Source organism: Callorhinus ursinus, unplaced genomic scaffold (genome assembly GCF_003265705.2).
Source record: "Callorhinus ursinus isolate GAN/ISIS: 27379988/994484 unplaced genomic scaffold, GSC_fseal_2.0 scaffold94, whole genome shotgun sequence".
Lineage (NCBI taxonomy): Eukaryota > Metazoa > Chordata > Mammalia > Carnivora > Otariidae > Callorhinus > Callorhinus ursinus.
The window spans coordinates 2,385,711-2,413,491 of record NW_027397156.1 but is presented as its reverse complement, the minus strand read 5'-3'; the positions used below and the strand labels follow the sequence as shown (position 1 = coordinate 2,413,491).

Sequence of the window (27,781 nt, the reverse complement as noted above, 5' to 3'; positions counted from 1 at the left end):
ACAGGATCAGGCAGGCAGGAGGCAGCTCACGGAGCTTTTTCTAGTTGTTTTATTTGAAAACCCTAGGGTGCATCCCCTCCCTCACCACACCCATCCCCCTACCCTTACCCCAGGACATGACGATGCCACACACACACACACACAAGGCTGTGAGCTGCACACGGAACACAGGGGCTGCGCTCACAGCAACATGAAAAAATATACATTATATATAATACCTGGGTCCCCCTCCCCGCCATGCCCCCTGCCATCCCCACAACCTAGCCACAGCCAGGTCACGCAGGAAGGGGCAGGGGCTGTAGGACCTACGGCAAGGAGAAGAGGGGAAAGACGACAGAAAAGGAAGGACAGTGGGCAAGGTGAAGAAGCAGGGGTCCCCAGAGTGAAATGGAAAGAGAGAGAGAGGAGGGAACAGAAGAGAAGCCGTGAAGGCCCAGCTGAGGGAGCCCCAGGGAAGGAAGGCCTCCATGGACAGGAGAGTAGGGAAGGGTTCCCTTCGATCCCACCCCTGGCCGCTAGTGACGCCCCCACCCCCCATGCAGCGCATGGCTCGTAGGAGAGAGACAGACACCTGGGCAAGCTAAGGGGCCGCTGCCTTGGGGGCAGAGAAGGCAGCCAGAGTCTTCTGGGGAACAGGAGCCCAGAGGCACAGGAGAGAGGTGGGCTGGGGGCGCAGGGGGAGGCAGATCCCAGTGGGGCCCACTGGGATTTGGGGATTAAAGGGTGACTCATTCTGAAGAGCTCTCTCCCTCCTGGTCTCTTCTCTCAGAATGTCCTTGTCTCTTTTCTGGGGGTGTCTCTGTCTCACCAGGGCAGAATTCTCTGTTTGGGGAGGGCTGTAGCCTTAGTAGCGGCGTGGAGGGGTCTCAATGATGCGTCTCTCGTTGCTGCTAGGGGAGTCCGCGGCCTCTGAGTCACTGCTGTCGTCGTCCTCCTGCGGGCCACCGGCAGCCCCCGCCACGCAGGCCTGCCGATTCTGGTAGGACTGGATAAGGCAGAGAGCAGAGAGCACGGGCCTCAGGGGTCTGCACACACCCCAGAGCCTCTGCCACACGGACCACACTCCCTCGGGCCCCTTACCCCACACCCTCTAGACCTTCCTCCTTCCCACTCATGGCAGCTCAGCCTGGAGCTTTTTGCCCCAGGGCCTGGCCATGCAGATGCTCCAGGTGAATCTTGACTGTGGACTTCCCCACTTCCCAGGGCCACTCACCTCCATGGGGTTCACGATAATGGTGAGCGCTGAGTCATCCCAGAAGAGGTCGGGGTCCTTGGGGTCACTGGAGGCCTCTGGAGGACCACCGGCCCCTGAGACACGGCGGTGAAGGGAGTGGATACGCACGAGGCCCAAGATGACCATGAGCACCAGGAAACCCACACACACCACAATGATGAGAGTCGCCGCACTAGGGACCACTGCAGGGAGAGCGTGCAGTGTGAGGAGACTGGCCAGGCACACCTGCAGGGACTTGGCACAGCGGGGAGTGGGGGCTGAGGGCGTACCCGGGGGAAGAGGGAGTCCTGGAGTAAGAGAAGACAGGATTCCTGATGGCCCAGAAGGGAGGAATACCCATGCAAGCTGGAGGAGGACTAGAGCCCGAATGAGAAGGGCAGGAGATAGGGAGGAAAGGGGGTAGAAGCGCTGCTAAGGCCAAAGGGACAGAGAGAGAGGGAAGGAGGTGTCCAAAGGGGGGCACGGGCCAGGGAGGAGAGCTCCCAGCCCAATGCTATCATGAGCAGCCCGATTCTCAGCAGACAGAGGGCAAGGATTGGAGCCTACCCAGGCCATTCTGCCTGTGCCTTCCCCAGGGGCCACTCAGCCTAAGGAAGAGGTGCCTCGTGCCCAGTGGGGGAAGGAGAGAGGCAGCCGCACAAGCCCAATGGTGCAAGAGGAGAGAATGTCCTCCTGCATCGTAAGAGGAGAAGCAGGCCCCAAGCCTGGCCTGGCAGCCAGAAGGAGACGCTAGCACCCAAGGCTGGGGGACAGGTCCCGGGGACAAGGAGCAGCCCCTTCACTCACCCACCTGGACTGAGCTCATTCCTGCTCTGTGACACCTCCCTGTGGACTCAGGGCTCCTGGGCACCTGGGGGTCCTGCTCCTCCCAAATCTCCCCCTGAAGTATACCCACCTCCCCCTTGGCCCTGTCAAGCCTCTGGCCCGGCAGCCTCACTTTGATGCCTAGGCTCCGGGGAGCATGGAGCCTGAAGGGCAGTGAGACAGAGAAAGGCACAAGCACTCACACACGGACCTTAGAGCTGAGGGCTGCAAAGCAGATGTGGACGCACAAGCACATGCCCAGGAAGAGCATGTGGGCACACAGCCGGGCGAGAGCCGCCACACCCCACACCCGAGCCAGGACTCTGCCAGCCTGCACCCCCGTCTGCACCAGCCCCCTGACAGCCTGCATCCCAGGAGGAGCAAAGGGATGTGTCTGAGAGTCCCCAGCAGGGTGGAGCAGAGCCATATGTGCAGCGTCACCCAGCTCCCTACCAGCTACGCGCACCTGGCAACCCCCTGGAGGAAGACGCTAACAGCACAGACGCGGGCTGTGGGAGCCACAGAACAAGCAGTCGTGAGCACAGCCCCCCCCCCCCCCCCCCACACACACACATACACACAGTACCCGGAGCGGGAGGAGGAGGCAAAGCAGGAGAGCCCACAGCCCCACGGACAGCACGTGGAGGTGACAGTCCCACACACGTGTCCCCAGGCTGAAGGCCCACATAGGCAGCTGGGTCACTGCACCCCACATGGGTGCACAGCCCTGCTCACTGTTTGTATGCACAGAGGGCTCCATGAGGCCCAGAATCTGGACAGTCCCCTGGCTAAGGAGGGCATTACATGTATGCATCCCATACACACACACAGCCCAGTCCAAATTTACCCACAGCCTTTAAGACTCACATGTTGATCTGTACTCAGAAAACTATAAAATACTCATGAAAGAAACTGAGGAAGACACAAAGAAATGGAAAAATGTTCCATGCTCATGGATTGGAAGAACAAACATTGTGAAGATGTCAATGCTACCTAGAGCAATCTACACATTCAATGCAATCCCCATCAAAATACCATCCACTTTTTTCAAAGAAATGGAACAAATAATCCTAAAATTTGTATGGAACCAGAAGAGACCCCAAAGAGCCAGAGGAATATTAAAAAAGAAAAGCAAAGCTGGCGGCATCACAATTCCGGACTTCCGGCTCTATTACAAAGCTGTCGTCATCAAGACAGTATGGTACTGGCACAAAAACAGACACATAGATCAATGGAACAGAATAGAGAGCCCAGAAATGGACCCTCAACTCTATCATCAACTCATCTTTGACAAAGCAGGAAAGAATGTCCAATGGAAAAAAGACAGTCTCTTCAACAAATGGTGTTGGGAAAATTGGACAGCTACATGCAGAAGAATGAAACTGGACCATTTCCTTACACCACACCCAAAAATAGACTCCAAATGGTTGAAAGACCTAAACGTGAGACAGGAGTCCATCAAAATCCTAAAGGAGAACACAGGTAGCAACCTCTTTGACCTCAGCCGCAGCAACTTCTTCCTAGAAACATCGCCAAAGGCAAGGGAAGCAAGGGAAAAAATGAACTATTGGGATTTCATCAAGATAAAAAGCTTTCGCACAGCAAGAGAAACAGTCCACAAAACCAAAAGACAACCGACAGAATGGGAGAAAATATTTGCAAATGACATATCAGATAAAGGGCTAGTATCCAAAATCTATAAAGAACTTATCAAACTCAACACCCAAAGAACAAATAATCCAATCAAGAAATGGGCAGAAGACATGAACAGACATTTTTCCAAAGAAGACATCCAAATGGCCAACAGACACATGAAAAAGTGCTCAACATCGCTCGGCATCAGGGAAATCCAAATCAAAACCTCAATGAGATACCACCTCACACCCGTCAGAATGGCTAAAATTAACAAGTCAGGAAACGACAGATGTTGGCGGGGATGCGGAGAAAGGGGAACCCTCCTACACTGTCGGTAGGAATGCAAGCTGGTGCAACCACTCTGGAAAACAGTATGGAGGTTCCTCAAAAAGTTGAAAATAGAGCTACCATACGATCCAGCAATTGCACTACTGGGTATTTACCACAAAGATACAAATGTAGGGATCCGAAGGGGTACGTGCACCCCAATGTTTATAGCAGCAATGTCCACAATAGCCAAACGGTGGAGAGAGCCAAGATGTCCATCGACAGACGAATGGCTAAAGAAGAGGTGGTATATATACACAATGGAATATTATGCAGCCATCAAAAGGAATGAAATCTTGCCATTTGTGGGGACGTGGATGGAACTGAAGGGTATTATGCTGAGCGAAATAAGTCAATCAGAGAAAGACATGTATCATATGACCTCATGATATGAGGAATTCTTAATCTCAGGAAACAAACTGAGTGTTGCCGGAGTGGCGGGGGGTGGGAGGGATTGGGTGGCTGGGTGATAGGCATTGGGGAGGGTATGTGCTATGGTGAGCGCTGTGAATTGTGCGAGACTGTTGAATCACAGATCTGTACCTCTGAAACAAATAATGCAACATATGTTAAGAAAAAAGAAAAAGAAGAAGATAGCAGGAGGGGAAGAATGAAGGGGAGTAAGCCGGAAGGGGAGACAAACCATGAGAGACGGTGGACTCTGAAAAACAAACTGAGGGTTCTAGAGGGGAGGGGGTGGGAGGATGGGTTAGCCTGGTGATGGGTATTAAAGAGGGCACATTCTGCGTGGAGCACTGGGTGTTATGCACAAACAATGAATCATGGAACACTACGTCAAAAACTAATGATGTAATGTATGGTGATTGACATAATAATAAAAAAAAAATTTAAAAAAAGACTCACATGTTGAGAGACAGAGCAGAACATAAAGAAGCATAAAGCATATAGGCACCACACACACAGCCTGCTGCATACCCCTCCTCCCCAGCCACCAGCACCTGCAGGCTGTCACAAGCTCCAGGGCCAACCAGGAGTGTGGAGAACGCCCTGCCGGAGCAGGCACTCTAACCTCACACCTCCCTGAGGCCACTCTGATGGCTCCCTGCCAAGTTGGTCCCCATCCTGACCCAACCCATAGCTCACTTGGGGCCACTTGCCAATGAGAGCCGATCCTGCTAAACAGGTCAGGCAGGCTCCCTGGGTACCCGCTTTAGGGCAGAGATGCCTAGTTCATCATTTCGCAACTGGCCTAGGGATGGGGAAGAAGGGAAGAAGGGGACAGAAGTGCTTTTTCTGATCACCTGCAGGAAATAGTCCCTCCCAGGTCTCCATGTCAATGGGTAAGATCCAGGAACAGTAATCCTGCCAGAGATGGCCCCTGTGGCTAAGCCCAGGCTCCAGAAGGAGTAGAGACCCTCCCCCAACTCGGAGAGCAGGCCATAGCAGGTAAACTTGCTCTAGGCGCATAACAATGACAAGCCAAAGTTTCTGGTTTGTGCCTTAATCAAATGCATTTGTTCTTCTGAGCCCCAAGCCTGATGAAGGAAATGGCAAGTTGGTTGCCAGGAATAAGAAATGGCTCCAGGAAAGACAAAATGCAGACCCTGTATCTGCAGGCAAACAAGCAGAGTTAATTAATTTAAAATGAGCCTGGAAGCCAGTGAGATGGCAGGATTTTTAAATTAGCAACAGACAAAAATCACGAGTTTATAAAAAGTGCATTCAACCTTTCTTGCCGCATTAGATTCAAGCAGTTAATTCTGGCCTTGAATGACCTGCACGGCCAACGTGAAGGGGTGTTTTATCAAATGGCCCTTGCGAAACTTCTGGTTTCAGTTGGTTGCAAGGACACTGTTGAAGCCCTGTCCACAGTCCTGCTTGGTGCCCCCTTTCTGAAGAGCCTTGGGAGAAACTTCTTTCTGCTCTCAGTCCCGGGACTTCTCTTGAAATACTGATTGGCTCTTATCATATCACTTTCATAAGTGCTCAGGTTTCCTTTTGCTTAAGCTCAGAGTCCAAATTCTGGCATACTCTAGCAACCACAAATATCTCAGAGTATGTATTTTATGAACGGACTTTATTCCCCACCTGCACCTTATTCTTCTTTCAGAATTGTCCTTTCTTCCCACTCCTCAGTTCATTTTCCTTTTCTTTTCTTTTTTTTTAATTTAGGCTCCACGTCCAACATGGAGCCCAACATGGGGTTCGAACTCACGACCCTGAGATCAAGACCTGAGCTAAGATCAAGAGTCAGACACTTAACCGACTGAACCACCCAGGCGCCCCTATGCTTACCCTGTTTCATTGTAGGTCTTCCTTCAAAGCTTCAGAAACTTGTAAGAAAAAAAGTAGGGAAACAGTTCCCAAACTTTGCTGCACATTGGAATCACTTGGGGATCTTTAAAAACCACCGATGCCTGGCTCCCACCTCCATCCTGATTTAACTAGTATGGGGCATAAAGTAACCTAGGCACCAAGCGTTTTTACAGCTCCCCAGCCAATCCGATGTGTATCAAAATTCGGGATGACTAGATAAATATGGTCTTCATATTTATGGAATATGGAAGACCATATTCAAGACCATAAATATGGTCTTCATCTCACCCTTCTGAGACAACCTTATTCTCCCTAACCATGAACACCCCAAACCAGCTGCCCATCCTCCATTCTCAAATTCTCATTCTCTCCTGCCCAGCCAAAATCCCTTCTACCCTTCAAGGTCCAAGCTCAAACTCTACCTGCGCCCCAAAACCTTCTCTGACTGTCCCCATTCACACTGATCTCTCTTTTCTGGCACCCTTAGGAGTTTCAGAGAAATGAACCCCCTATCCCACTTGGAGGGGACTATGCCTCCTTCAGTTTCCCCCTGGCTGGAGCAATTTGAAATTGCAAAGCCATGACTCCGTAACACCACACTTGCAGTTGGGAGGGTTCCTGGACAGTCAGAAGGTGAGGGGAAGGAACATTGTGAAGAGTCAGAGATGGCATATGGAACGGGTTTTATGAAGTGGATCTCCTGGTACGCTCAGGAGACATCCATCACCAATTGTTTTAGGTGAGCTATGACTCCGCCTCCTACTCAGGCCAAAATAAGGGGAAAAGCAAATGCAAGCTGCCTCTCTCAGTTGAAATCTCAGAGGCAAGTTTGGCTGGCCTAGACATCAGCTCAGAACAGTGGATGGGGAGGCTGGGTTTCACTCTGAGGAAGTGAAGCAAGGGCAACCCTCACACACCCTGGAGCACCCCAGGCAGCTTCAGGGGATGAGAGGTGAGAAACATGGACTGCCAGGCCAGCCAGTGTGGGGCAACTGGCTGCTCAGGGCACAAAGCTCTGGGGGTAGTTACAACAGGGATTTCCTCCCCACTGAAAACAAAGATTGAGAATCTCACCAGGCCCAGGAGCAATGCCAATACAGATCTACTTTGAGCCTAACCTGAGTAGCAGGACCCAGTATCCAACCCAGATGAGGCTGAGTAGGATGATTCCCAAGGAAAGAACTGGACAAAGAGCTAGGGAATCATAAGGGGGTGCGGGTGGGGCAGCTGGACCCAAGGGTCTTTTTAACAAAAATGGGTTTAGCTTGCTCACAGGTCTCTAAAGATTGTGTGAAGTTTCTATGAACCCTTGCAACTTGGTTATGCATTATGCTCCCTCTTCACCCTACTTCCCTACTCCCTCCACCCCAACCTCCAACTGTTTTGTTATAGTGAGTAAAAACACTTAGAGAGGCCCCTGCAGGCGTTTTCAGAAAGAGCAAGGAAGAAGGGAGCCAGTACCAGAGAAAGAGAACACAAGAGACCTAGTGGTGGCCACCACTTAAGGAGAGGAAACCAGACGGAATCCCTGGGGGTACCAGGGAGCTAGCCTCAGTCAAAAAAGCCCTAGGAAGCCCTCAGGAGCTCCCCCAAATTATATGCAACTATAAAGTAATGAGAGAGAGAGAAGAAAGAAAGAAAGAAAGAAAGAAAGAAGAAAGAAAGAAAGAAAGAAAGAAAGAAAGAAAGAAAGAAAGAAAGAAAGAAAGAAAGAAAGAAAGAAAGAAAAAGAAAGAAAGAAAGAAAGAAAGAAAGAAAAGGGAAGGGAAGAAAAGAAAAGAAATGAATAGAAAAGAAAAGAAAAAGCAAGGATCAAATATAACTGGAGAAGGTATGGAAGTCAATGGTTAGTGCACAGGCTCTGGAACCCTGCTGCCTGGATCTGAATCCTGGCTCTTATCACTTTCTAGCTGTGTGATCTTGGATAAAGTGCTTAACCTCTCTGGGCTTCCATTCCCTTGCCTTTTTTAAAGGGCATTATTCTAGTACCTATTTCGTTTGTTGTTTGTAAGGACTAAATGAGTTAATATGTGTAAAAGCCCATGAGCGTGGTACCTGGTACACATCTATGTGTTCACTATTTACTTCTTATTAAATGTATTGATATGAGCTCTGTAACTTTCAAAGTCATGTTTGGGTGATCATGGACTTCTTCCAAGGAAGCATTTTCAGAATTCCTTAGGGAATTGCCTTCAGAGCCCGTGATACACCTTTTGACTTTCTTCCAAAGTGACAAATCTGGGCCCTCTGAGAGTAGGTTGTATGTTTAAAAAACTTCAAATGATATCCAGAGCCAACTCTGACAAAAGTGGCTGATGAAACTGGGTAATCCTGAAATGGGTCAAAAGCAAGGCGTATCTAAAAAGTAATAAAAATAAATGCATCACATAAATTGACTTCGAAAGCAATTCTAAAAGGGATTCCAAAAATCATCTTCAGCATCGTCAGAATCATGTTGCAGCTTTTAATAATGTGGAAGAAAATCATTTGATAATATTAGGTGTGAATACCAGGTTATAAAATAGTTTGATCCCAACTTTGTAAAAAAAAAAAAAGGCACAGAAAAAAACTGGAACATTAACAATGGCTTCTTCTCCGTGACGGAATTATGGCTGATTTTTCTTCTTTTTACTTGTAGTTTCTAGTTTGTCTACAATTAAGCAACTCTTAAATTGCGAATTAAACTTTGCATCACTGGTAAAGGACCATGGCCAGGGAACCAGATTGCTCAGAAGGGCAGCTGTCCATCTAGATTTAGTACTTTGCCTAGTTGCATGCTTTGTCCTAGAAAGACTTATGACCTCATAGATAGCACATAACAATACATGTAATAGCACCAACTTTCTCCTTGAGGATAGAAACTGTATTTATCATATAATTCTTTTATGTTCCTAATAGCACTTTAGGACAGTACTAGTACACAGTAGGTGCTTCATAAATACTTGATGGCTTCACTACAGAGGATCCCTAGGTCCAGGGTTAATTTGATATTGCTGGGGACTGGCAGCAGGAACAACAAAGGCACCTAAACCCCATACCAACTTTATGATTCCAGACATGAGCATCCCTGGCAATGAATGACACAGGCTCATATTCTCCCTGAAGGAAAGTTAATGGTCCAGGGGTTACAGGGATTGGCACAGAGTGGTCAATTAAGTCAGGCAGTACAGGGAACAGAACCATAGCTCCACTAGCCTCCTCCCCTCCCAGTGATGGAGGAGAAGAGGCCTGTGCCCAGCCCGCTCCCCGCCACCGCCCCGCACGGCCCGGCACAGTCTTACGTACTGGAGTTTCGGTGGGAGCTGGCCAGGCTGTGTCCAGCCATCTCAGGAGGGGGCTGGTGACCACGGTGCAGGAACTGCTGGGAGCTGAGCATGTGGCTGGGGTGGGCCACCCGGTTCATGCTATGCAGGACATTGACCTGGGGAGGGAGAGCTCAGTGGGCACCCGCTTCTCTGCAGGTCCCACTCCACTTCGCTGGAGCCCATCTGCTAACCCTGTCCCACAGCATCTCCTCTGCCACCACCAGGTGGCTCCTCCATGCTTCGATGCCCACTCCCACCAACTGTGGGGTCTCAGTCTGCTCCAGCAGGGGAGCTGTGGAGGGAAGGAGATGCTATAAATACCTCCACAATGAATTCATTGCTGGAGTAACGACCATTCATTTCTGAGCAGGACAGCCGGAACTTCCTGGCATAGAGGGCAGCTCCATGTCTTAGCCGATAATGAGCCTGCCTCAGGATCTCTTCGTACACAGTGATGCTCTCCACCCCTGCGGGAGGAGGAAGCAAGCAGCTCAGGGCAGGACCCTCCCAGGGGGATGACCTGAGTTCTCCTGAGAGATGTACCCCTCCACCCCCAGCCTGGCTTTAACTGTCTGGGATAGAGTGACTGGGATCCATTTCCTGCTCTGCTCTTCTCTAAAAACTCTGTGGCTGAAGAGAAGGCAATAAGGACACCCTGCAAGACAAAGGGAGGAGGCAAGCAGGAGGGAAACAGAGAGAGTGGAAAATACAGAAGTCCTCGGTGAGGCTCTGGAAGGGAATGGAGATAGGAGGGAACCAGTTACGACCATCTTCTCCTCCCTTATGGAGGGTCCTTCAGAGAATACAGGCTTCCTTTGAAGCTACCAAGTCATTACCACTATTCATTAAGATGTGGGCACATGAGTTAAAGCTCTGATGGGTACGAGAGATCGGAGAGGTGGAAGACAGAGAGAAGACAGCTAGGACCAAACAGCTGGAGGACTGAAAGCTCATCAGGGAAGACTGAGCCGCAGGAGTGAAACCAGGAACAGAGGGGAGCCAGGGTATAGAGAGAAGCAGGGAGAAAGAACCACTTGGGAGCCCAAATGCCAGCACAGCCCTTCTAGGGGCAACCTGGAAGCCAGAGGAGCTTCCCCAGGCTGGCAAGCTGCCAGATGGCACGTGGCCACGTCCCTAGGCCTGGAAGGAGGACCCTCTGGAATTCCCAGAGACTTGATCATGGGGAGGGGCGCACACAGAGAAAGAAGACAGGCTCTCAGTCCCCACTGACCGGCAATGGTGAGGTAGGCGGACGTGTTGGTGAGCTCCAGCCCTCGCTGCTGCAAGGATGCCATGTCCAGGAGCAGGCTTTCCCGCTCGGGGTCTAGGTCATCCCCCACCAGCGAAATCTCACAGCCATCCAGGTTATGCACGATCTCATCTGACATGCGTGTGTCTGTCACTGGATGGGAGAGAGTCAGCATACGGGTCACAGCCAAAGGGCCCACCTCGTGGCCATTCTTCCTCCCCTTCCAGGCTCAGCCCCCGAGAGCAGTCAGCATCATTTTCAAAAACGCCATTACCCCATACTGTCCTCACACCCACAGGCCTCCTCCTGGCTCTATGTCCTCGTGTAAATGGTCCTAGGCAAGTGAATGCAGGATGAAGTCACTCGCATTTCTAGCCCCAGATTTTCTCCCTCCCTCTGGTTCCAGACATGGGCCGTTTCTCGGGACATCACTCCCTGGAGTCATCCTTACCTGTGCCCTGCCAACTCTCATCCTTTTTGGCCTCCACCTGGTGAGAAATGGAGCAAGTGATTTGAAGATCAGGGAACAAAGGGATCCCCTCAGGTCCCTCAAAATCCACAGCTGGGCGGGCAAAATGAGCAGTGCCACTTAGCAGGATCTGGGGGGCATCAGGCTGAAGAACCACCACATAGCCCTCCACTTCGGGGATGGAGACACAGGATTCTTCGCTGAAGCACCTATATGACAAGAGGGGAGGGAGGCAGCTTGTGACCCTAACATCTCCTCCCCTATGATCCATACTCTGTTTCACCCCTCCAGGCCTCGATCTCTACAACAGAGCACCCCGTGTCCGGGAGAGGGAGGGGAAGAGAGAGGGATAGTGTCTCTGCCACAGCACCACTACCCCTCCATAGCAAAGCTGGAGGGGAGATAGCCTTTCCGGGGAGGATGCCACTTCGGGAAAGGGTCAGGGACAGATCAGGCGACCCTGACCTTGAGGGAAGAGAACATCATCAATGCCCTAATCCAAGATTATGGAACATCTATCAAACTTCATTCTACAAACCAAACCTACAAAAATGTCTACACATACACAGCTCTTTACTCAGGGGATTTAAATTAAAACATGTGTTCAGCAAAATATCTGGAAGATACATGTCCAAAAATACTCAACAACAAAAGTGGAGGGGAGGGATATGGTGGGGGAGCCCATCCCAGGGTTCCTCCTCCTTGGTGTGTCTTCCATTCATTCCCTTCAATATCAGAGAAACCCACTTTGGTAGGTGAGCTAATGTGACAATCTTAGACCTGCTTCCGTGGTCCCACGAAGCCTCATTGACCTCGGCACCAGGAGAGACTCCCTAAAGCACTCAGCCAGGCCAATCAACCCACAGCACAGCTGCTCAGGAAGGTGTTCCCAGGGTCACCTCCAGCCCCATGCTTTGCCAATCGATAAGAATGGCACCTCACCTTCTCATCACACTTGCTAGTTTCTGAAGCATTTGCGCATATTATTTCATTCAACCTTATGTCAGCACTGTGGACTCAGGATAAGAAACCAAAGATGATCAAGCATCTTGGTCACACAAGAAATATGTGTCAGAGTCAAGGCTTAAACCTACTCTTCTTATTCCAAGGTCACACACTTTCCACTGAACCATGGCCACTATCTGGGGCCTGGGTTTGCGCCAAATTTATTTATAAAGAAGTACCCCTTGAACAAGCAGCCTTCACAAGGGAGTTGGTAACTCAGAAGCTGGGCCTATGGTCCACATGCTTGTGCTAACTGAGGGCGTGTTACTGAGTGTGCCCGGCTTGACCGTGGGAGCAGTAGAGGGAAGGGGTAACCTCAGCAGATATGATGAACTCAGAGCCCTTGACGTTACCAATGTCCACAACCTGCTGAGTTCCTGTGGGGCCTAAGAATCTGCACAGTCATTCCAAGGGGCCCAGAACAAAGCCTCTTGGAAACCAACGTCAGCTGACCCTGAAAACACAGGCTCCAACAGACATCCCCACTGCAGTGAGCAGTCCAAAGGAGACCCAAGGGGCAACAGAGGGCCGGCCCTGACCCGAAGGCACTGATGATCTGGTCAAGAGCTTAGATATGACACACAACCTCAAAACAATGGCAAACCGTAGTCACCATCATGTAAGCGGAACGAACCAAAACCCCTGAGAGTTTAGAGAGGGAGAGGTTATTTCTGACTAGGATGGGACTGGGGCATTTAGCAAGGGAGGACAGAAATAGTCAAAAGCAGCAGCCACCTAGCTGCCTTTGAGGGAGGGTAGGACTTCACCAAGCAGAAGGTGGTAGACCCTCGAGTGGATGGTGAGGAGTGTACCAAAGGGAATAGAGAACATGAGGCAGGAAAGCTGGGGTCAGATGGCTGAGGGCTTTGAGTGCAGTTTTTGAGCACTAGCCAAGAGGAGGCCATTGATATCTTCTACATCAGGGAAATATGAGGATGAAAATTCTGATTTATGACCACTACTAACCTAGCCTCTGGTGAAGGGTGAACTGCAGTTAGAATACTAGAGATGGGTCAGCTCATTAGGAGGTTATGGCAATAGGCCAGGTGAGAGAGATAATCAGAGCCAAGGCTAGAGTCTTAACAGCAGAAATGGGAAAAAAGGAGACAGATTCCCCAACACCCAGCACAGGCCGGATCAGGGTGACCTGGCAACTGATGGGGCATGGAGGACAGACAGGGAGGTCTCAAGCTTGAGTGACTGCGAGGGCAGAGACATCATCACAGAAATAGAGACTTCAGGGGGAGGGGCTAGTTTGGGTATCAAAGGTCATCATTTCACCTTCAGCGCATCCGTTTGAGGTGCTGGCAGAACTTCTAGATAGAGGTTATAGCAAAGTAGAGGTAGAGAGTCAAGGGCTTAAGGGAAAAGGACAAAGTTAGACAAAAAGATGTGGTAGCCATTTATTCAGAGGTTAATGCCACAAACTAGGTGGGCTTTCCAAAAAAAGAGAGGAAAAAAACCTTGGGGAAAATCTGCATTGACGAAATACTTGCATAAATCTGGCTCTAAATGGACAGAGCTCCAAGAATGGAACTTAGGAACCTTGGGAAGCGCGATGGACTAGGGCAAGGCTATGTATCAGAAATCAGGAGGTCCTGTTAGGTACCTGCCTCTCTCTCACAGCTGCACATGCACCCCCCACCCCCACCCCCACACATAGAGCTCTCTGTTTTCTCCAGTGAGGTTAGCACTAACCCCATGGTAGCCCCATAAATGGAAAAATGAGAGCTCTCTTTCTTGACCTCATACAGAAAACAACAAGACCCTTCCCCCTACTAAAAGACTAAAGTCAGGTTGCCAGCCCTTGGATAAGCCTCTCCCCCCCGCCCCCCCGCCTGAAAGAGGTAGGAGGAATTCAGATGAATCCATCAACACAGAGGATGTCAACTCCTCCTTGCAGAGCTCCATCCTAAGCCAAAAGACAGTGCTGTCCCTTCTGACATGGCTCCTGAGTCACGCAAAGGGCATGAGGCAATTGCTTGGTCTCTGATGAGTTAAACCCTATACAACTGCATGACTGCCCTTTAACAACTAGAGTTCCAGCTAGAACATGGGGGCGGGGGGGGGCACGCTCAGCTCTGGTCTGTGCCCCCGTGACCGCAGCTACCTGTGGCCTTCAGCTCCATACTGTGACCACACCACAGGCTAGAAGCATGATTCCCAAAATCGGCTGCCCAGCCTTCCAGAGCTCTAATTGTGAGATCTGATAATCATGCCCAGTCACTCTGTAGGGCTCAGAGCTGTCTCCTCCCCCCTCTCTAAACCCACCATTCCCAGGAGAGGGACAAGCCAGAGACCTTTATCTTCATATCGCTTATGGAGAAACTGAGACAGAGCAGGGGAGAAGGTTATGCTTGTTCAGGAATCCTGATTTCTACATTGTGTAATCCACCCACTAGATGGCAGTATCTCCTAAAAACTGCCCCACAGACGCTAGGGGTGAAAATGCCTGCAGAGAACAGCCAACATTGGGGCAATAGGCATTCTGCTAAGCGTTTGATCTGCATTGTAACATTTAGCTCTCGTAACAATTCCATGAGTTAGATTCTATTGTTATCCCGGCTTTACAGCATTTGCTCAATGTGAAAACCTAGTCGGTAATAAGCTCTATGTCCATAACTATTATGATTTCATTACCTCTCAATTAATCTGTATTTTTAAATACCTAATATACTTAAACCTTGAAATAATGTACATTTTTTTCTTTTAAAGAATTAAAAATATTTACTTAGAATTCAAAGGTTAGCAAACTTTCTGTGAAGGGCCAGACAGTAAATATTTTTGGCTTTTTGGGCCATATAGACTGTGTCCCAACTGCTCAGCTCTGCCATCATAGTGTCAAGTAATATGCAAATGAATGGGAATGGCTGTGTTCTAATAAAACTTTATTTACAAAAACAGGCAGCAGGCCAGCCATTGGTTGCCAACCCCCAGATTTAGATCATCTATCTCCTTGCAAGAACTTGATGAATCAAGACTAAAATAGGTGAAACAACTAGAGCTATTTGCTCAAGGTCATCCAGGCAATTATTATTGAGTCAGAAGTAATGTCAGATCTCCCAGCTCCCAATCCAGTACCCTGTCTGTCCCACTTTACATATCAGCATAGAGGCACAGAGAAAATTAAAACCCCAAAGTCCTGGAAGGGTGGTTGGCAGAAAGAGTAATGAATCCTTTAACTGTTGAGTCTAGTCCAGGCTCTTCTACAAACATTGCTATGTCAACTGAGCAGGTAGGTCAGTTTGTCTCTGGGGGCCCAATCTCCCCATCCATACAGTGAGGGGGGTATGCCTAGCCCTGGGTGACCTCTAAGCCAAGGAGTTCTGACACCATCTGACTCTGCTCTGTGATTTGACCGCCCCACCCAACACTCACTTGACAGCTGTGGTGAGGCGCAGGGGCCTGACGCCAGGCGTGGCAAAGCGCAGAGTGTTCATGTAAGCCACATGCTGCAGGGCATGGTTGAAGGTCTCCACATCATCCCCCTCCAGGGTGAGCAGGGACTGCGAGGGGTTCACGTGGACCTGGGCCCCAGACACAGACAGCTGAGAGCAGGACCGGGAGGCAGGAGAGGAAGGGAGCAGAGGAGGAGAGGTGGGCAGGGGGCATGCCCGGAAGGACAGGGCTAGAGGAAGGGGCTATACCTTCATGCCTTTGCCCAGGCTCTCGAAATCCCTATAGTCCAGCCCCTCCCGGCATGCATAGAGGCACTCGATGACCTCGCGGCTCTCCAGGTGGCCTGAGCGCACGCTGAAACCAGCCAGGTAGCCGTGAAAGTAGTGGTGGATCGGCAAGGGGTCTCCTAGGGCAGGAACACAGGGGCGAACGGGAGGTGAGTGTGGGTGAGGGGACAGGCGGCTGGAGCAGGAAAAGGGGCAGAGAGGAGGGGCAGAAGGCTGGAGAAAGAGCATGAGAAGGAGAAATGTGGAAATGAAAAAGAAAGAAGAGACCAGGAAATGAGGCTGGGGAGACTGGGGAAAGCAGAAAGGAAGACCAAAGAGGGAATAAATCCAAGGAGAGGAGAAGGGTGAAAAACAGAAGCAACAGAAATGAGAAAAGCTCCCAGGAGAGGGAGAAAGGACAGGAGTGGGACCAAAGGGAGGAAAGAGGAGCCAGTGGAGGAAAAGGAGAAGGCAAGAGGGCGTGGTCACAGGGCATGCAAGGGGACCCAGGGGGACGTGTGGAGCTTCGCAGATGCCCAGATCTCCCTGTGTAGGACTGCCACCTGCCTCCCACAATCCGATCCACTACGTGGAAAGCCAGCAAGAGAACTCCTCCACTTCCTTCTGTGGGCAGGAAGAGACACCCAGGATGCCACCAAGCTCCATCCGGCCTTACCTCTCCGAGGGAGCCCTGCCTTGCAGTAGTTCATGGAGGCTCTGCCCCTGGTGGAATGGGCAGCAGTAACTATGAGGCTGGCTGGGATTTGGGGTTGGGATGGAATCAGGAGCACAGCACAGAAAGTTAAGGTGAGAGCTCTCTGGTCTCCAGTTCTTATGCAGAGTACCTTGTGTGGTGTCTGTACTGTTGTCTCCTCCCTTTTCCTTCTCTTTGTTCTTTTCCTCTGGAGGAAAAAAAAAAGTGGCAATGAGTTTAGGGTTGTGGGGACAGATTGGCAGCGAGGAAGAAGAAGTCTTCCCTGCTCTGTCCCAACCTGTGTAGGACTGGCAACCTGTCCACTGATGTCTCATCTCAATCTCTCTGGCCTCTGCTAGAGACCAACCCCCAAATATGTTGCTGAGAAAACACAAACACCCTTTGCCTTCCCCCATTCTCTACTTCGGTTCCCTGCTTGTTCTTTCTGAGAATTTATTACAATTTACCATTTGTATATGACTTCTTAGTTTTTAAAAATCTACCTCTCCAACTAAAATGTAAGCTCAAAGAAGGCAAAGATTTTGTTCCATCTTATACTCCATTGTGTCCTCAGAACTAAGCAGAATGGCACAGCCTTACCTGGTATTTAACAAATATTTGTTGAATAAATAAGGGAAAAGAAAAGCAGAGTCATGTTACCAATATTCGCAACAAGGGGGGAAAGAGCAAGGAGCAGCAAATGGCAGACTGTCTCTTTTAAAGAGTGCCACAGAAAGCAAAAGCTTTTGTAGATCGCCCTCAATGGGTAAGACACATACACACACACACACACACACACACACACGTGCACACGTGCACACACGTGCACACATACTCCCAGAAGGGAAAAAATGAAAGAAGTAGCTTAAGGAAAATTGATGACTCTCTGAAGTATTACTGACCTCCAGCAAGGGAATGTACTGTGGAATGATCCCTTTGATGGAACAATGTGGGCACTGGCCAGAGTTATACAAAGTGCTATATTCCTATATTCCAACACCTATATTCCGGTGCTGCCTGAGGTGATGACTGGTTGAATAGGTTGCAAATGGCGGGGCGGGGGGGGGGGGGGGGGGGGGGGTGGCTCTGGGGGTTTGTGGTCTCCTCCATTGGAGATCTCTCTGAGTCATCCCGCCCAACTGCAGGGTGATGTATGAAGTCAAGCTGCCCTTTCTCCTTCACCACTAATCCTAAGCCACTAGAGGCTCCAACCTTCAGTATCTTCACTGAGAATCTCAGGGGACTTACCAGTCCAGCAGGCCCCAATCATGAGAGCAGGTTCCCTTCGGGGCGGGTGGATGAGACCATTGTCATGGATGAGGGCAGGGTCGAACGAGATGCCATCGGCATAAAGTGTGACTGTGGGGAACTCCAGGTTCAAAGCATAGTGGTGCCACTCATCATCACAGACCTGGGGAGGGGGGCAGCATAAGGGCAAGAACCCTCAGTTACTTTATCTTCAGGGAACTAACACAAGGTACTGCCCCTTCTCTCTAACCCCTGATTCCTCTGACTATCCCCCACCTCCATCTTGACTGACCCTAGGAGAAACATCCAAGGGGAGCCTCTTTGTTTTACTGTTGGGTTACAAACTTCTTTAGACCTTCCAGTGCATACATACATACATTCATACATACATACATACATTTTGGGGGGAAAATTTATTCATAAAATAGTGTGGTCCTCCTGTTAGGAATGTTTATAGTTTTAGAGATTTGTCTGAAGAATGGAATTTTAGGTACTTACTTGGTGCCTGATAGATTTTGGGCAGGGATGTTATTTCTTGAGCTGGGTAGGCAGCAATTCACCAGTAAGCCCTGCTGATAGAGCTGGGAATATGAGGGACTGTTCCCTGTCTCCCAGGGGAAGGGGTTTGAATCTTGAGAGGCATTCCAGCACTTAGAAGCTGATAAGGCAGAGAACTCTCTACCTCATGCCGTCTCTCCCCCTCGTTCACTGTATTCTAACCCCAGTGGCCTTCTTCCCATGCTTGGAACATGCTGAGCACTTTCTTGCCTCAGGTTCTTTGCATCAGTTCTTCCCTCTGCCTAAACACTTTCTTCTCACCCATTTCTCATCCTTTAGAACAAAACTTAAATTTCACCTCAATTAGGCCTTCCCTGAACATCTGATCTAAGGTGAATTCCTCTCTCTTTGCCTTCCCCCATTCTCTACTTCAGTCCCCTGCTTGTTCTTTCTGAGAATTTATTACAATTTACCATTTGTATATGACTTCTTAGTTTTTAAAAATCTACCTCTCCAACTAAAATGTAAGCTCAAAGAAGGCAAAGATTTTGTTCCATCTTATACTCCATTGTATCCTCAGAACTAAGCAGAATGGCACAGCCTCACCTGGTATTTAACAAATATTTGTTGAATAAATAAGAGAAAAGAAAAGCAGAGTCATGTTACCAATATTCGCAACAAGGGGGGAAAGATCAAGGAGCAGCAAATGGCAGACTGTCTCTTTTAAAGAGTGCCACAGAAAGCAAAAGCTTTTGTAGATAGCCCTCAATTATCCAATTTGTGGATCTTCTAGACCCTTCTTTTCCTTTTCTCTTTCTTCCACTTCCTGCCTTTTTCCAGCTATTTGCTTACTCGACACTCCACTGGGGCTTACAAGAAAAATAAAAGAAGACGAGAACTCAAATTAGTCCCCACTGGTCCTCGTGGTCAGCTTAGAGAATGAATAAAGCACAGGCTGCCACTGTCAGCTCAAGAAAAGATTTTACATTTTTTTTGGTCTGTTTTTATTTATCCTTCATTATCACAGAGACTAGTACTGAGAATTAACACTCCTTCTGACTTATAAGGTCTATCACATCATTTAATCCTGCAACAGCCCTGGGATATGCAATTCCTATTGTATATCTAAATTTAGACATACCAAGGAAGATTTCATGGCTAGTGAGTTGCCCTGGCCAGACTTAAACCCAATCTGCATACCTCAGAATTACTTAATTTCTGGCTTACAACATGCTAACTGTTTGGGAGTCAGAGATATGTACTGTTAAAATTCTAGGTAACAAAGGGATGAAATAAAACAAGGGAGAAAGATGTTTGGTTGGGTATGATGTTAGTAGTAATGTGTTCCCTGTTTACTTTTAATCCCGGAGTGCTTTCTGCAGGAGACAAGCCTTGGAAAAGGAGAACAAGAGAACCTGGGAGTAGAGTGGTCAGGAACTGAAAGTGGAGCACGAAGAGGGCACAGGGCAACCCTGAAAATGCCAACCCCTGTCCCAGGACCCTCCTTCCCTGGAAGTAAGTTACACCCACCCAGCTCTCCCAGGAGCCTGGCACTGGCCTCACCTGCTCCAGCTTCCAGAGGAACTTGACTGGGCGGGCACTCTCCAGCAAAGGCCAGTAGAGAAAGGCAATTCTACAGCCATGGACGGTCAGTGAGTAGTGAGAGAAGCCATCCTCTGAGGGGAGAGGATGGAGACAGGGGTCAAACCCAGCGCCTGAGTCAAGAACAGGTTCAAAGCACCAGAGGGAGAGAACGCGGGATTCTAATTACTCTCTCAGGTGCTCTCCCCTCCGTATTCCCTAGAGTCTCCTCCCTTTCTCTCCCTCTGACACACACAGAGTCCAGTCCAAGTGATCACTAGGGTTTCTCGAGCATTCTGATTGGCCAAGGTGCAACACTGGCCAGCCTGCTCCCACCCAGATTTCTACTGATCCTTTGGTTGATGCAAACTCCATGGGTGACAACCCTTTTCAGGTCAAGAAAAGTGAGCTTGGAGAAGTGGCAGAAATGAAAGGTCTGGACAAGACTGAGCCAAGAGGGACTGTGCCACTGCAGTCCAGGGAAGGGGGTGCTTGGAAATGGAGCCAACTAGCCCTTCGAAGAGGAGGATAGGAGGGTGGTGGGAGAGAAAGAATGGGGTACACCACTATCCAGGCTTCTCCATTCCAGTGGACAGGCTTAACGGGAGTAGATTGGGGGGCAGCCTACCACATGGTGGGATGCAGGGGGATTGGCTGATTGCAGGTGAGAAGGGCAGCGAGTGGTCCCATTGCACTCTGAGAGCAGTAAGGTCTCAACCTCTTATGCAGGCAGTAAGTCACACAATTTCAGGAAGCATCAAACCTAGCACTGCCATCTTACAAATGAAGAGAGAGGAAGTGACCTGTCCACAACCACAAACTGGGCAGTGACAGAGGCAGGATAAGAAGCCAGTTTCCTCACTCTCAGAGCAGTGCCCTGGGGAAGGCTCACCATTCTGGACAGTGTTACACACGATGGTTTCCTCTTCCTTCTTGCCCTTGTTGGGAGTGACACCATGCTTCATCCAAAAGGACAGAGTAAAATGGTCACTGAGGCTGTCCTGGGGTCCAGAGCCCAGCCCAGCTGTGCCACCCAGGGGCACCTGCACAGCTTGGGTGCCATTGAACCAGTAGATAAGGCTGCTGTCCTGGCTGTAGTGCACCGAGAGTCCCGCTGTCCAGTTGGCATTGGGGCCGGGCATGGGCAACAGATCTACCTCCCCAGTGGCAGCACCTACAGAAGCCCCAGAAGGCACAAGTGTCAGAGCTGAGAGGCAGCAGATGGGGAAACAGGAAGCAGCCAGGGCAAGCATGACTGAAGGAGAGAGATTTCCCACAGCTAGTCTCATGGCCTCTTCTGGCCTTTCAAAGACACCAGAGGATGGACCTCTCTTCTAGGAATGGCTCTCCAATTAACTCATGCTCCAGCTCTTCATCTCTCCCTACCGTTGTTGCACAATGTACCTGGTGATGGTCTCGTGCTAGCATCATGTGTCTTTGCAAACAACATATTGATTTGCTTTGGGGGCCACAGAGTTAACCACATGCTATAACCTCTGCAGATATATACCCCTGTGGGTGGGCAAGGGAAGGTATAAGGCAGAGTCTTAGGAAAGAGGCAGAGGAGGGTCAGGGAGAGGTCTGGAAAGGGGAGGGCACACCCACCACAGAGTTTCCGCAGAGCCCGCTCTGAGTAGTTGTCACGGTCACAGCCCTTGGCCACATGGCTGGTCTGTAGCTCTATGGTGGCCTGAATATTCCAGAGAGGTTCATCACAGGTCTCCAGGCGGATACCAGGGAACAAAGCCAAGCTCCCCGCACCTGGTGCATATTCAATCCTTTTGTTCCAGCCTGCATAGGGGAAAGGGAGAAGGTAGCGGAGAGAGAGGAGAGGAAGGCATCCCCTCTTAACCATTCTGCTCTTGCCATGTCCCCTGACATTCTTGGGTAGACAGCCAGGGTAGACAGCTGCAAGCCTGCCCCCAAATATCTCTCCCCTGTATGATAGTCAGAAGGGACAAGAAGGGAAACCAAGGGGAAAGATGATTCACAAGATGAGTCACAGAGTGGAGCTCCTCACCTTGCCAGCTGGGTTTACAGGTAGGCTTCACCTGGATTTCCACCTCAGCATCATCTGCTGCCCGTTTCTTCCCGCAGTCATAAGCCGTCACTGTGAACTTATAAAGCCTCTCGCCACTGTACTGCAGCTTCTCCGTGTTCTCAATGTTTCCTGGGATGGGTGTGGGGGGAGACAAAGAGGGTAAGGAGCACTAGAGAAAGCCTAGGGGGGCAAGGTGAAGACTCATGAGTCAATTGGGCAACAGGTGAATTAGGCAGCAGGAAGCTGGGAAGGAGGTATCTGGGGGAAAAGGCTCTACATTGGGAAGCAGGTTATGGAATGCGGATCTGAGGGGCACAAGTGGAGAGCTCAGCCCCGGGGTGTTCTGATGGATGTGGGTGTACAGGGCTGGGCAGCCAGAGCGGGCAGGGGATGGACACACCGTCATTGTCGATGAGGAAGGGTGTGTTGGGTGTGAGGATCTCATAGTAGCAGATCTGGCTGTACTGGGGGGAGCAGTCACCATCGATGGCTTCCACCCTCAGGATGCGGTCGTACAGCTTCCCCTCAGTTACCGCAGCACGGTACAGCCGCTCCACAAACACGGGGGCAAACTCATTTACATCGTTGACCCGCACATGCACAGTCGCCCTGCGTGTACCAGAGCAGGAGGAGGGACAAGGAAGAGTCAGCCAGCCTCGAAACACAGAAAGAGGCACAAGTAGGAATGCAGACAGGGAGTCAGAGCAGACAGGAGCCCGTGTGTCCTAAGCCTAAGGCCATGGACATGCTCATCCCACCCCCCAGGACACCAGGCCCCACAAGGCAAGGGGTGATTGATAGAAGGGGTAAGGAACAACCCCAGGGGACACCAGCAGCTGACTTGGAGGACTCCTGTACAAAATGCTATAGGTTGGGTGCCAAGACACGGGGTAAAACAGAATTTTATATCCAGCCGGTTGTTCCTCCACAATAATGAAATCCAATGGAATAATCAAGGAAGACACAGAATAAAAGCCAAATTAAAACCAACCAAGAGATGGGGTGCCTGGTTGGCTCAGTCAGTGGAGTACCCAACTCTTGGTCTCAAGGTTGTGAGTTCAAGCCCCCACTGGGTGTAGAAATTACCAAAAAATAAAAATCCCGATGGGGCGCCTGGATGGCGCAGTCAGATGAGTGGTCGACTCTTGGTTTTGGCTCAGGTCCTGATCTCAGGGGCCTGAGATGGAGCCCCACATTGGGCTCCCCACTCAGCGCTGAGTCTGCTTGAGTTTCTCTCTCCCTCTCCCTCTGCCCCTCCCAGCCGGGAGTTCGTGCACGCTCTCCCACTCTCTCTCTCAAATAAATAAGTCCTTAAAAAAATAAAAATAAAATCTTTAAAGACCAACCAGGAGAAGGGAAGTGGTATCTATATAAAAGCCATAACTTATCTGATATGAGCGCAAGAGGAGTGCTACCTTCTGTGCATCCATGTGCAATGTGCATGTCAGGTGTGCCCCCGCACACACACTCAGGCCCCATGAGGCAAGCAGCCCTGGGGCTCTGCCCTTCATACTGAGCCCTGCCCCTCACCAAGATCTAGGCACCCAGGTCCCAGAGGCAGGGTCCTATCTCCAAATGGGAAACTGAATCACAAGGAGTGGTGATATCCCCAGTGCCTCTTAGCGGCCCAGGAACCCTGACTGCCAATCTTTCTCCGACTCTCAGATGAGAAGTTAGCTGGACACAGTCATAAGATTCTCAGGCCCTGGCTTCATTCATGCTGGAGCCATCTCCTGCCCACCCTCACCTAGCGCTGGGCATGAGTATGCCATGTGTGTGAGTATGTGCACACTGCAGACTGGTGGGGCAGGTGGAAGGAATCCGGATGTGTGTTGAGGTGCTCATCGTCCTTCTCCTCATTACGCTCCTCATCATCATAACTCCCACGTACTGAGCCTTTCCCACGTATCAAGCACCGTGGTGCACGCTTTTTACATAAACCATCTCCTTTACGCTTCACAGCAACCTAGAGAAATAGGGATCATCATGTTCCCCATTTTACAGAGAAGAAAAGCAGATCAAGAAAGGCTAAGGAAGTCACCCCAGGTCATAAGAGGCAGAACCAGGATTGGATACATGTTTCTATCACCTTGAGTTGAAGGCTCCTGGAGGACACGGCCCCTGTCCCTGACCCTGATGAATAGAGAGGGGAGGGGGTAGGTAACAATGACAGCATGGACAGAGGACAGTGAGGGGCTTAGGAGGAGGGAGGAAGACCTAGCAGCAGGGAGCAGGAGACAAGGGCTTCCTCACTTGTGGGACTTCTTGGTGTTGGCCCCGTCGGGGCCCTCGCCGCAGTCGTAGGCCTGGATGGTGAAGGTGTGCTCCTTCTGGGCCTCACAGTCTACTGGCTCCTTGGCCCGGATCAGCCCTTCTCCAGTTGCTTTGTCCAGAATCACAGCCTCAAAGGGCACCCCAGACCCATGGAGCCGGAAGCCACAGATCTCACCTGGCCCAGGGGGGAGGGAGGGATGAGGCTCTTTCTCCTTTGCCACTTCCAGCATCTTCTTCCCAGCCTCAGCCTCCCTGCCTCAGGTTCGGCTTCACCTCTCCTTCCAAACCCCAGCCCTTCTCTTGCATATGTGAAAATGTTAATTTGTTAATTATCAGACTTAACAGCTCCAACACCGGCTTCCCGGAGCTGCAACCTCTCAGAGCTACTGGGTCTGAGATCTGACAAAATCTTGATGTGGTTAACCCCTGCCTGCCCATGTCCTTCTCTCTGGCTCCCTTTACTCAGCCACCATCCTTAGGCCTACTTCTACAACTTTGCCAAGACCTCTTCCCCACTTCCACTGCTCTCCCTCTGGGGACTTCCTCCCTTCTCCTCCCTTGCCCTCTGCCTTCCCAACCACTTTTCTCTGTCCTACCCACCTTGCCATCCCTCAACCCCAATCACCTGCATAGCGCAAGGGAGCATCCTTGTCCAAGGCAAAGAGTGGTGGGTTCAGCAGGACCGTGTTGTCATTCTCCATGACGATGCCTTGGTATTCTGCCTCGATCCATGGCTTGTGTTTGTTGGCTGACCCCCACCCAGGGAGAGAAGAGGACGCACCTGTGAGCTGGCTCTCCAGTCCCACACAACCCAGACACACACTCCAGCATTATCACCCTTTCCACCCACTGCAGAAACACCTGCAGGAGGAAGGGCTGAGGACAAGAAATCAGCATTAAAGGAATCAGAGGGTCTGTGAGAGGTCACAGCCTTCTCCTATGGCAGGATTGGTAGTTTCTGTGGCAACAGCCTACCCTGGGGGAGGAGGGGGACCACTATCTCCCCTAGGAAATGTGGTCAGAGGTGAAGAATTTTTTCAGGGATTTCAAGTGCTAGAGAGTGGTGACTGGAGATTCAGGGAGCAGTGATGGGCCATCAGAAGGCCCTGGGAAAGGAAAGGCATAGATTAAGGGCAGAGTTGAGATTAGAAAAAGAAGATCTAGATGTTTCCTGGGATCCTGAGTGTTTACCCTCTCCACGGCCACCATCACCCCATTTCAGTCTTGATCCCTCCACTCTGCACTTCTCCCAGCCAAGCCCCAACCTAAGTCCATTCATCCTAAGAGAAGGGAAAATATAGGACAGAAGGAGGGGGACAGAGAGGGGCAGGGATGGAGCAGAGGAATCAATGCCGAATGAGTGGACCCAGCACAGCCGACATCCTAAGGGATTATTGAACTGGCCTAGAAACAGGACAAATCGCCTCCCTGCTTCTCATCCCTACAGCCAAGAGAGCACACTCATAGCCAGCACATCTCTGTGTCCCCCACAAGACCACCAAACCCCACACTCCCTGAACCCCACTTTTTATAGACTCATGACTTAGTCCTACCTCCTGCCTACCCCACCCCTCTTCCCTTCAACTACCAGCCAACCAGGAGGGTTGCGGGACTCACTCAGCCTCTAGATTTCCCCATCTCCTGCCACATTCAGCTCACTCAATTGTGTCTCCTCCCCAGGACCGACCTCCCATTAGCCTGGGGAGGGGCTACGGGGAAGGCACAGTGTTTTCCCTTCCCCTCTAAACCACCCCCCACCCCAACTGCCACTGCCTGCTCTATCTAACCCCACCATGCCAACCACCAAGCTCCCAAAGCACATTCATGACGGTCTGTCAGTGGAACATGGGTGGAGGAAGACATACCATCAGAGGGAAACCGAGTCACCAACAGGCAACATGCCCAGTATGTGACGGTGATTTAAAAATCCTGATTTCCTATCTTTCCTCCGACCACACCACTAAAAGCCTTCTGGTACCCGAATGCCTGCCCCTTTCTTGCAGATGACCACCAAAACCCCCTTCTCTAATGGCAGAGGAGAAAGCCACAAGATGGTGCTCAGAAGGCAAGCACAGGAAGTGGCAGGAGGCTAAGAAGCTGGGCTGAGGTCAGAGACTGAGGTGAGGAACCACAGCCTGAAGATGAAGGGGCTGCAGAGCAGCAAGGCCAATGCTGGGTACCTTCTCCACAGCTCGCCCCCAGGTCTCCCTGTTCCTCTCCTCTTGGCCACAGACTCTCCATGTGTTCACTTCCTTCACTCACTCCTGGCTCCCTGCCCTTCCTTCCTTGGCTTTCCCTTCCCCCTCTCCTCACCTGTTCTTCTTGATTCCCCTTTCAATTTTCAATCTTCTCTTTTTTTTTTTTTTGCCTCCACCTTTACCCTCTTTACCCTCCTTCTCATCCCCCTCCCACGCCTCATCTCCCTTGTCCTTCTCAGCTTTCCCTCTCACCACTCATTTAGCAACCCCCCACACACACACCCACTTCTTCCCTTACCTGCCTTTCTCCACCCACCTGAGCCCTCTTCCCCCAACCCCTCTCTCCCTGCCCCCTCCTCCCCGGTCCCTGTGCTGGCCTCACCCAGCTGAATTTCTCTGCTGTCTGCCAGAGAGGGCAGCTCTGGTAACCCTCAGCCCAGCTGTATGCAGGGTATGGATGCAGAGGAACACGCCAAAACATACGTGCTCCGAATTGCTGAGCTGCAAGGAACTGTTTCTCCCCAGGATGGGATGGAGATGAACCAGATGGATCTGCCACACACCCTTAGTGCGGGCACACCCCAGTGAACACAGAGAACCATCCAGAGATGCCTGTCACCCTTCAGGGGCAAGTCCTTCTGAGACCTGAGATTTCTCCCGCAGGCAGAAACTGGAGGAAGGGGAGACAGAGACCCCAGGATGGAAATGAGGACCATATGGGAGCCAGAGAAGCACTGGGTAGAAACAGCCCAGAGAGGATGATGTGCGGAAGGGGATGTGAGGGAGAGAAGGGGGCAGCTCTCAGAAAACGGATGGGAAGAACCCACACCTGTCATTTGCCAGAGAGCTTCAACAGCCCCTGCTCACCCCTACCCCCACATGGCTCTGCCGGATACCCCTCTTTCAGTGCCCCCTCCCCCACCTCACTCACCTTTGTTACCGGAGCTGGAGGGGAGCAGGGAGGCCAGCAAGAGGGGCAACAGCAGAAGGGTCATGGTGTGGTGTGGGCAGGGCACGGCAGGGCCAGGCGATTGCTCTCCCCCAGGAGCCTCCAGCCGGCTGATTCCACCTTGGGGGAGGGATGCAGGGGCTCTCCAAGGAGGGGAAGGAAGATAGTGGGCCACAGGGCAGGGAGAGAAAAGAGCCAGCCGCCCACACTAGTCCATAGAGCAGACCTAGTCAGACCCCAACCTGGGTGGCTGAGGTGGGGAACTTGCAGTGGCTTCTCGTTCGCTCTTGAGCCGGGCGTCCTCACTCTCTCCCTCATTCCCACCCCA

At 50.8% G+C, this 27,781-nt stretch overlaps 1 protein-coding gene across 2 annotated transcripts; it reads right to left on the bottom strand.

The window, feature by feature from the left end:
* Nucleotides 1-39: 39 nt before the first annotated feature.
* On the bottom strand, nt 40-27,781 carry CLSTN3 (calsyntenin 3). Of its 2 annotated transcripts, none has more exons than XM_025851921.2 (18): nt 27,436-27,781; nt 24,932-25,054; nt 24,286-24,481; nt 22,433-22,641; nt 22,012-22,161; nt 21,597-21,782; nt 20,884-21,165; nt 19,974-20,086; nt 17,913-18,075; nt 16,816-16,872; nt 15,953-16,110; nt 15,684-15,832; nt 11,283-11,509; nt 10,814-10,984; nt 9,904-10,049; nt 9,563-9,698; nt 1,214-1,416; nt 40-985 (listed from the first exon to the last, which is right to left on the bottom strand). In XM_025851921.2, the coding sequence occupies exons 1-18, from the start codon at nt 27,497-27,499 to the stop codon at nt 845-847; spliced, it is 2,874 nt and encodes a 957-aa protein (XP_025707706.1). In that variant the 5' UTR covers nt 27,500-27,781; the 3' UTR covers nt 40-844. The 2 variants fall into 2 exon arrangements, with proteins under 2 accessions (XP_025707706.1, XP_073744853.1); XM_073888752.1 differs by having other exon boundaries at nt 1,214-1,308.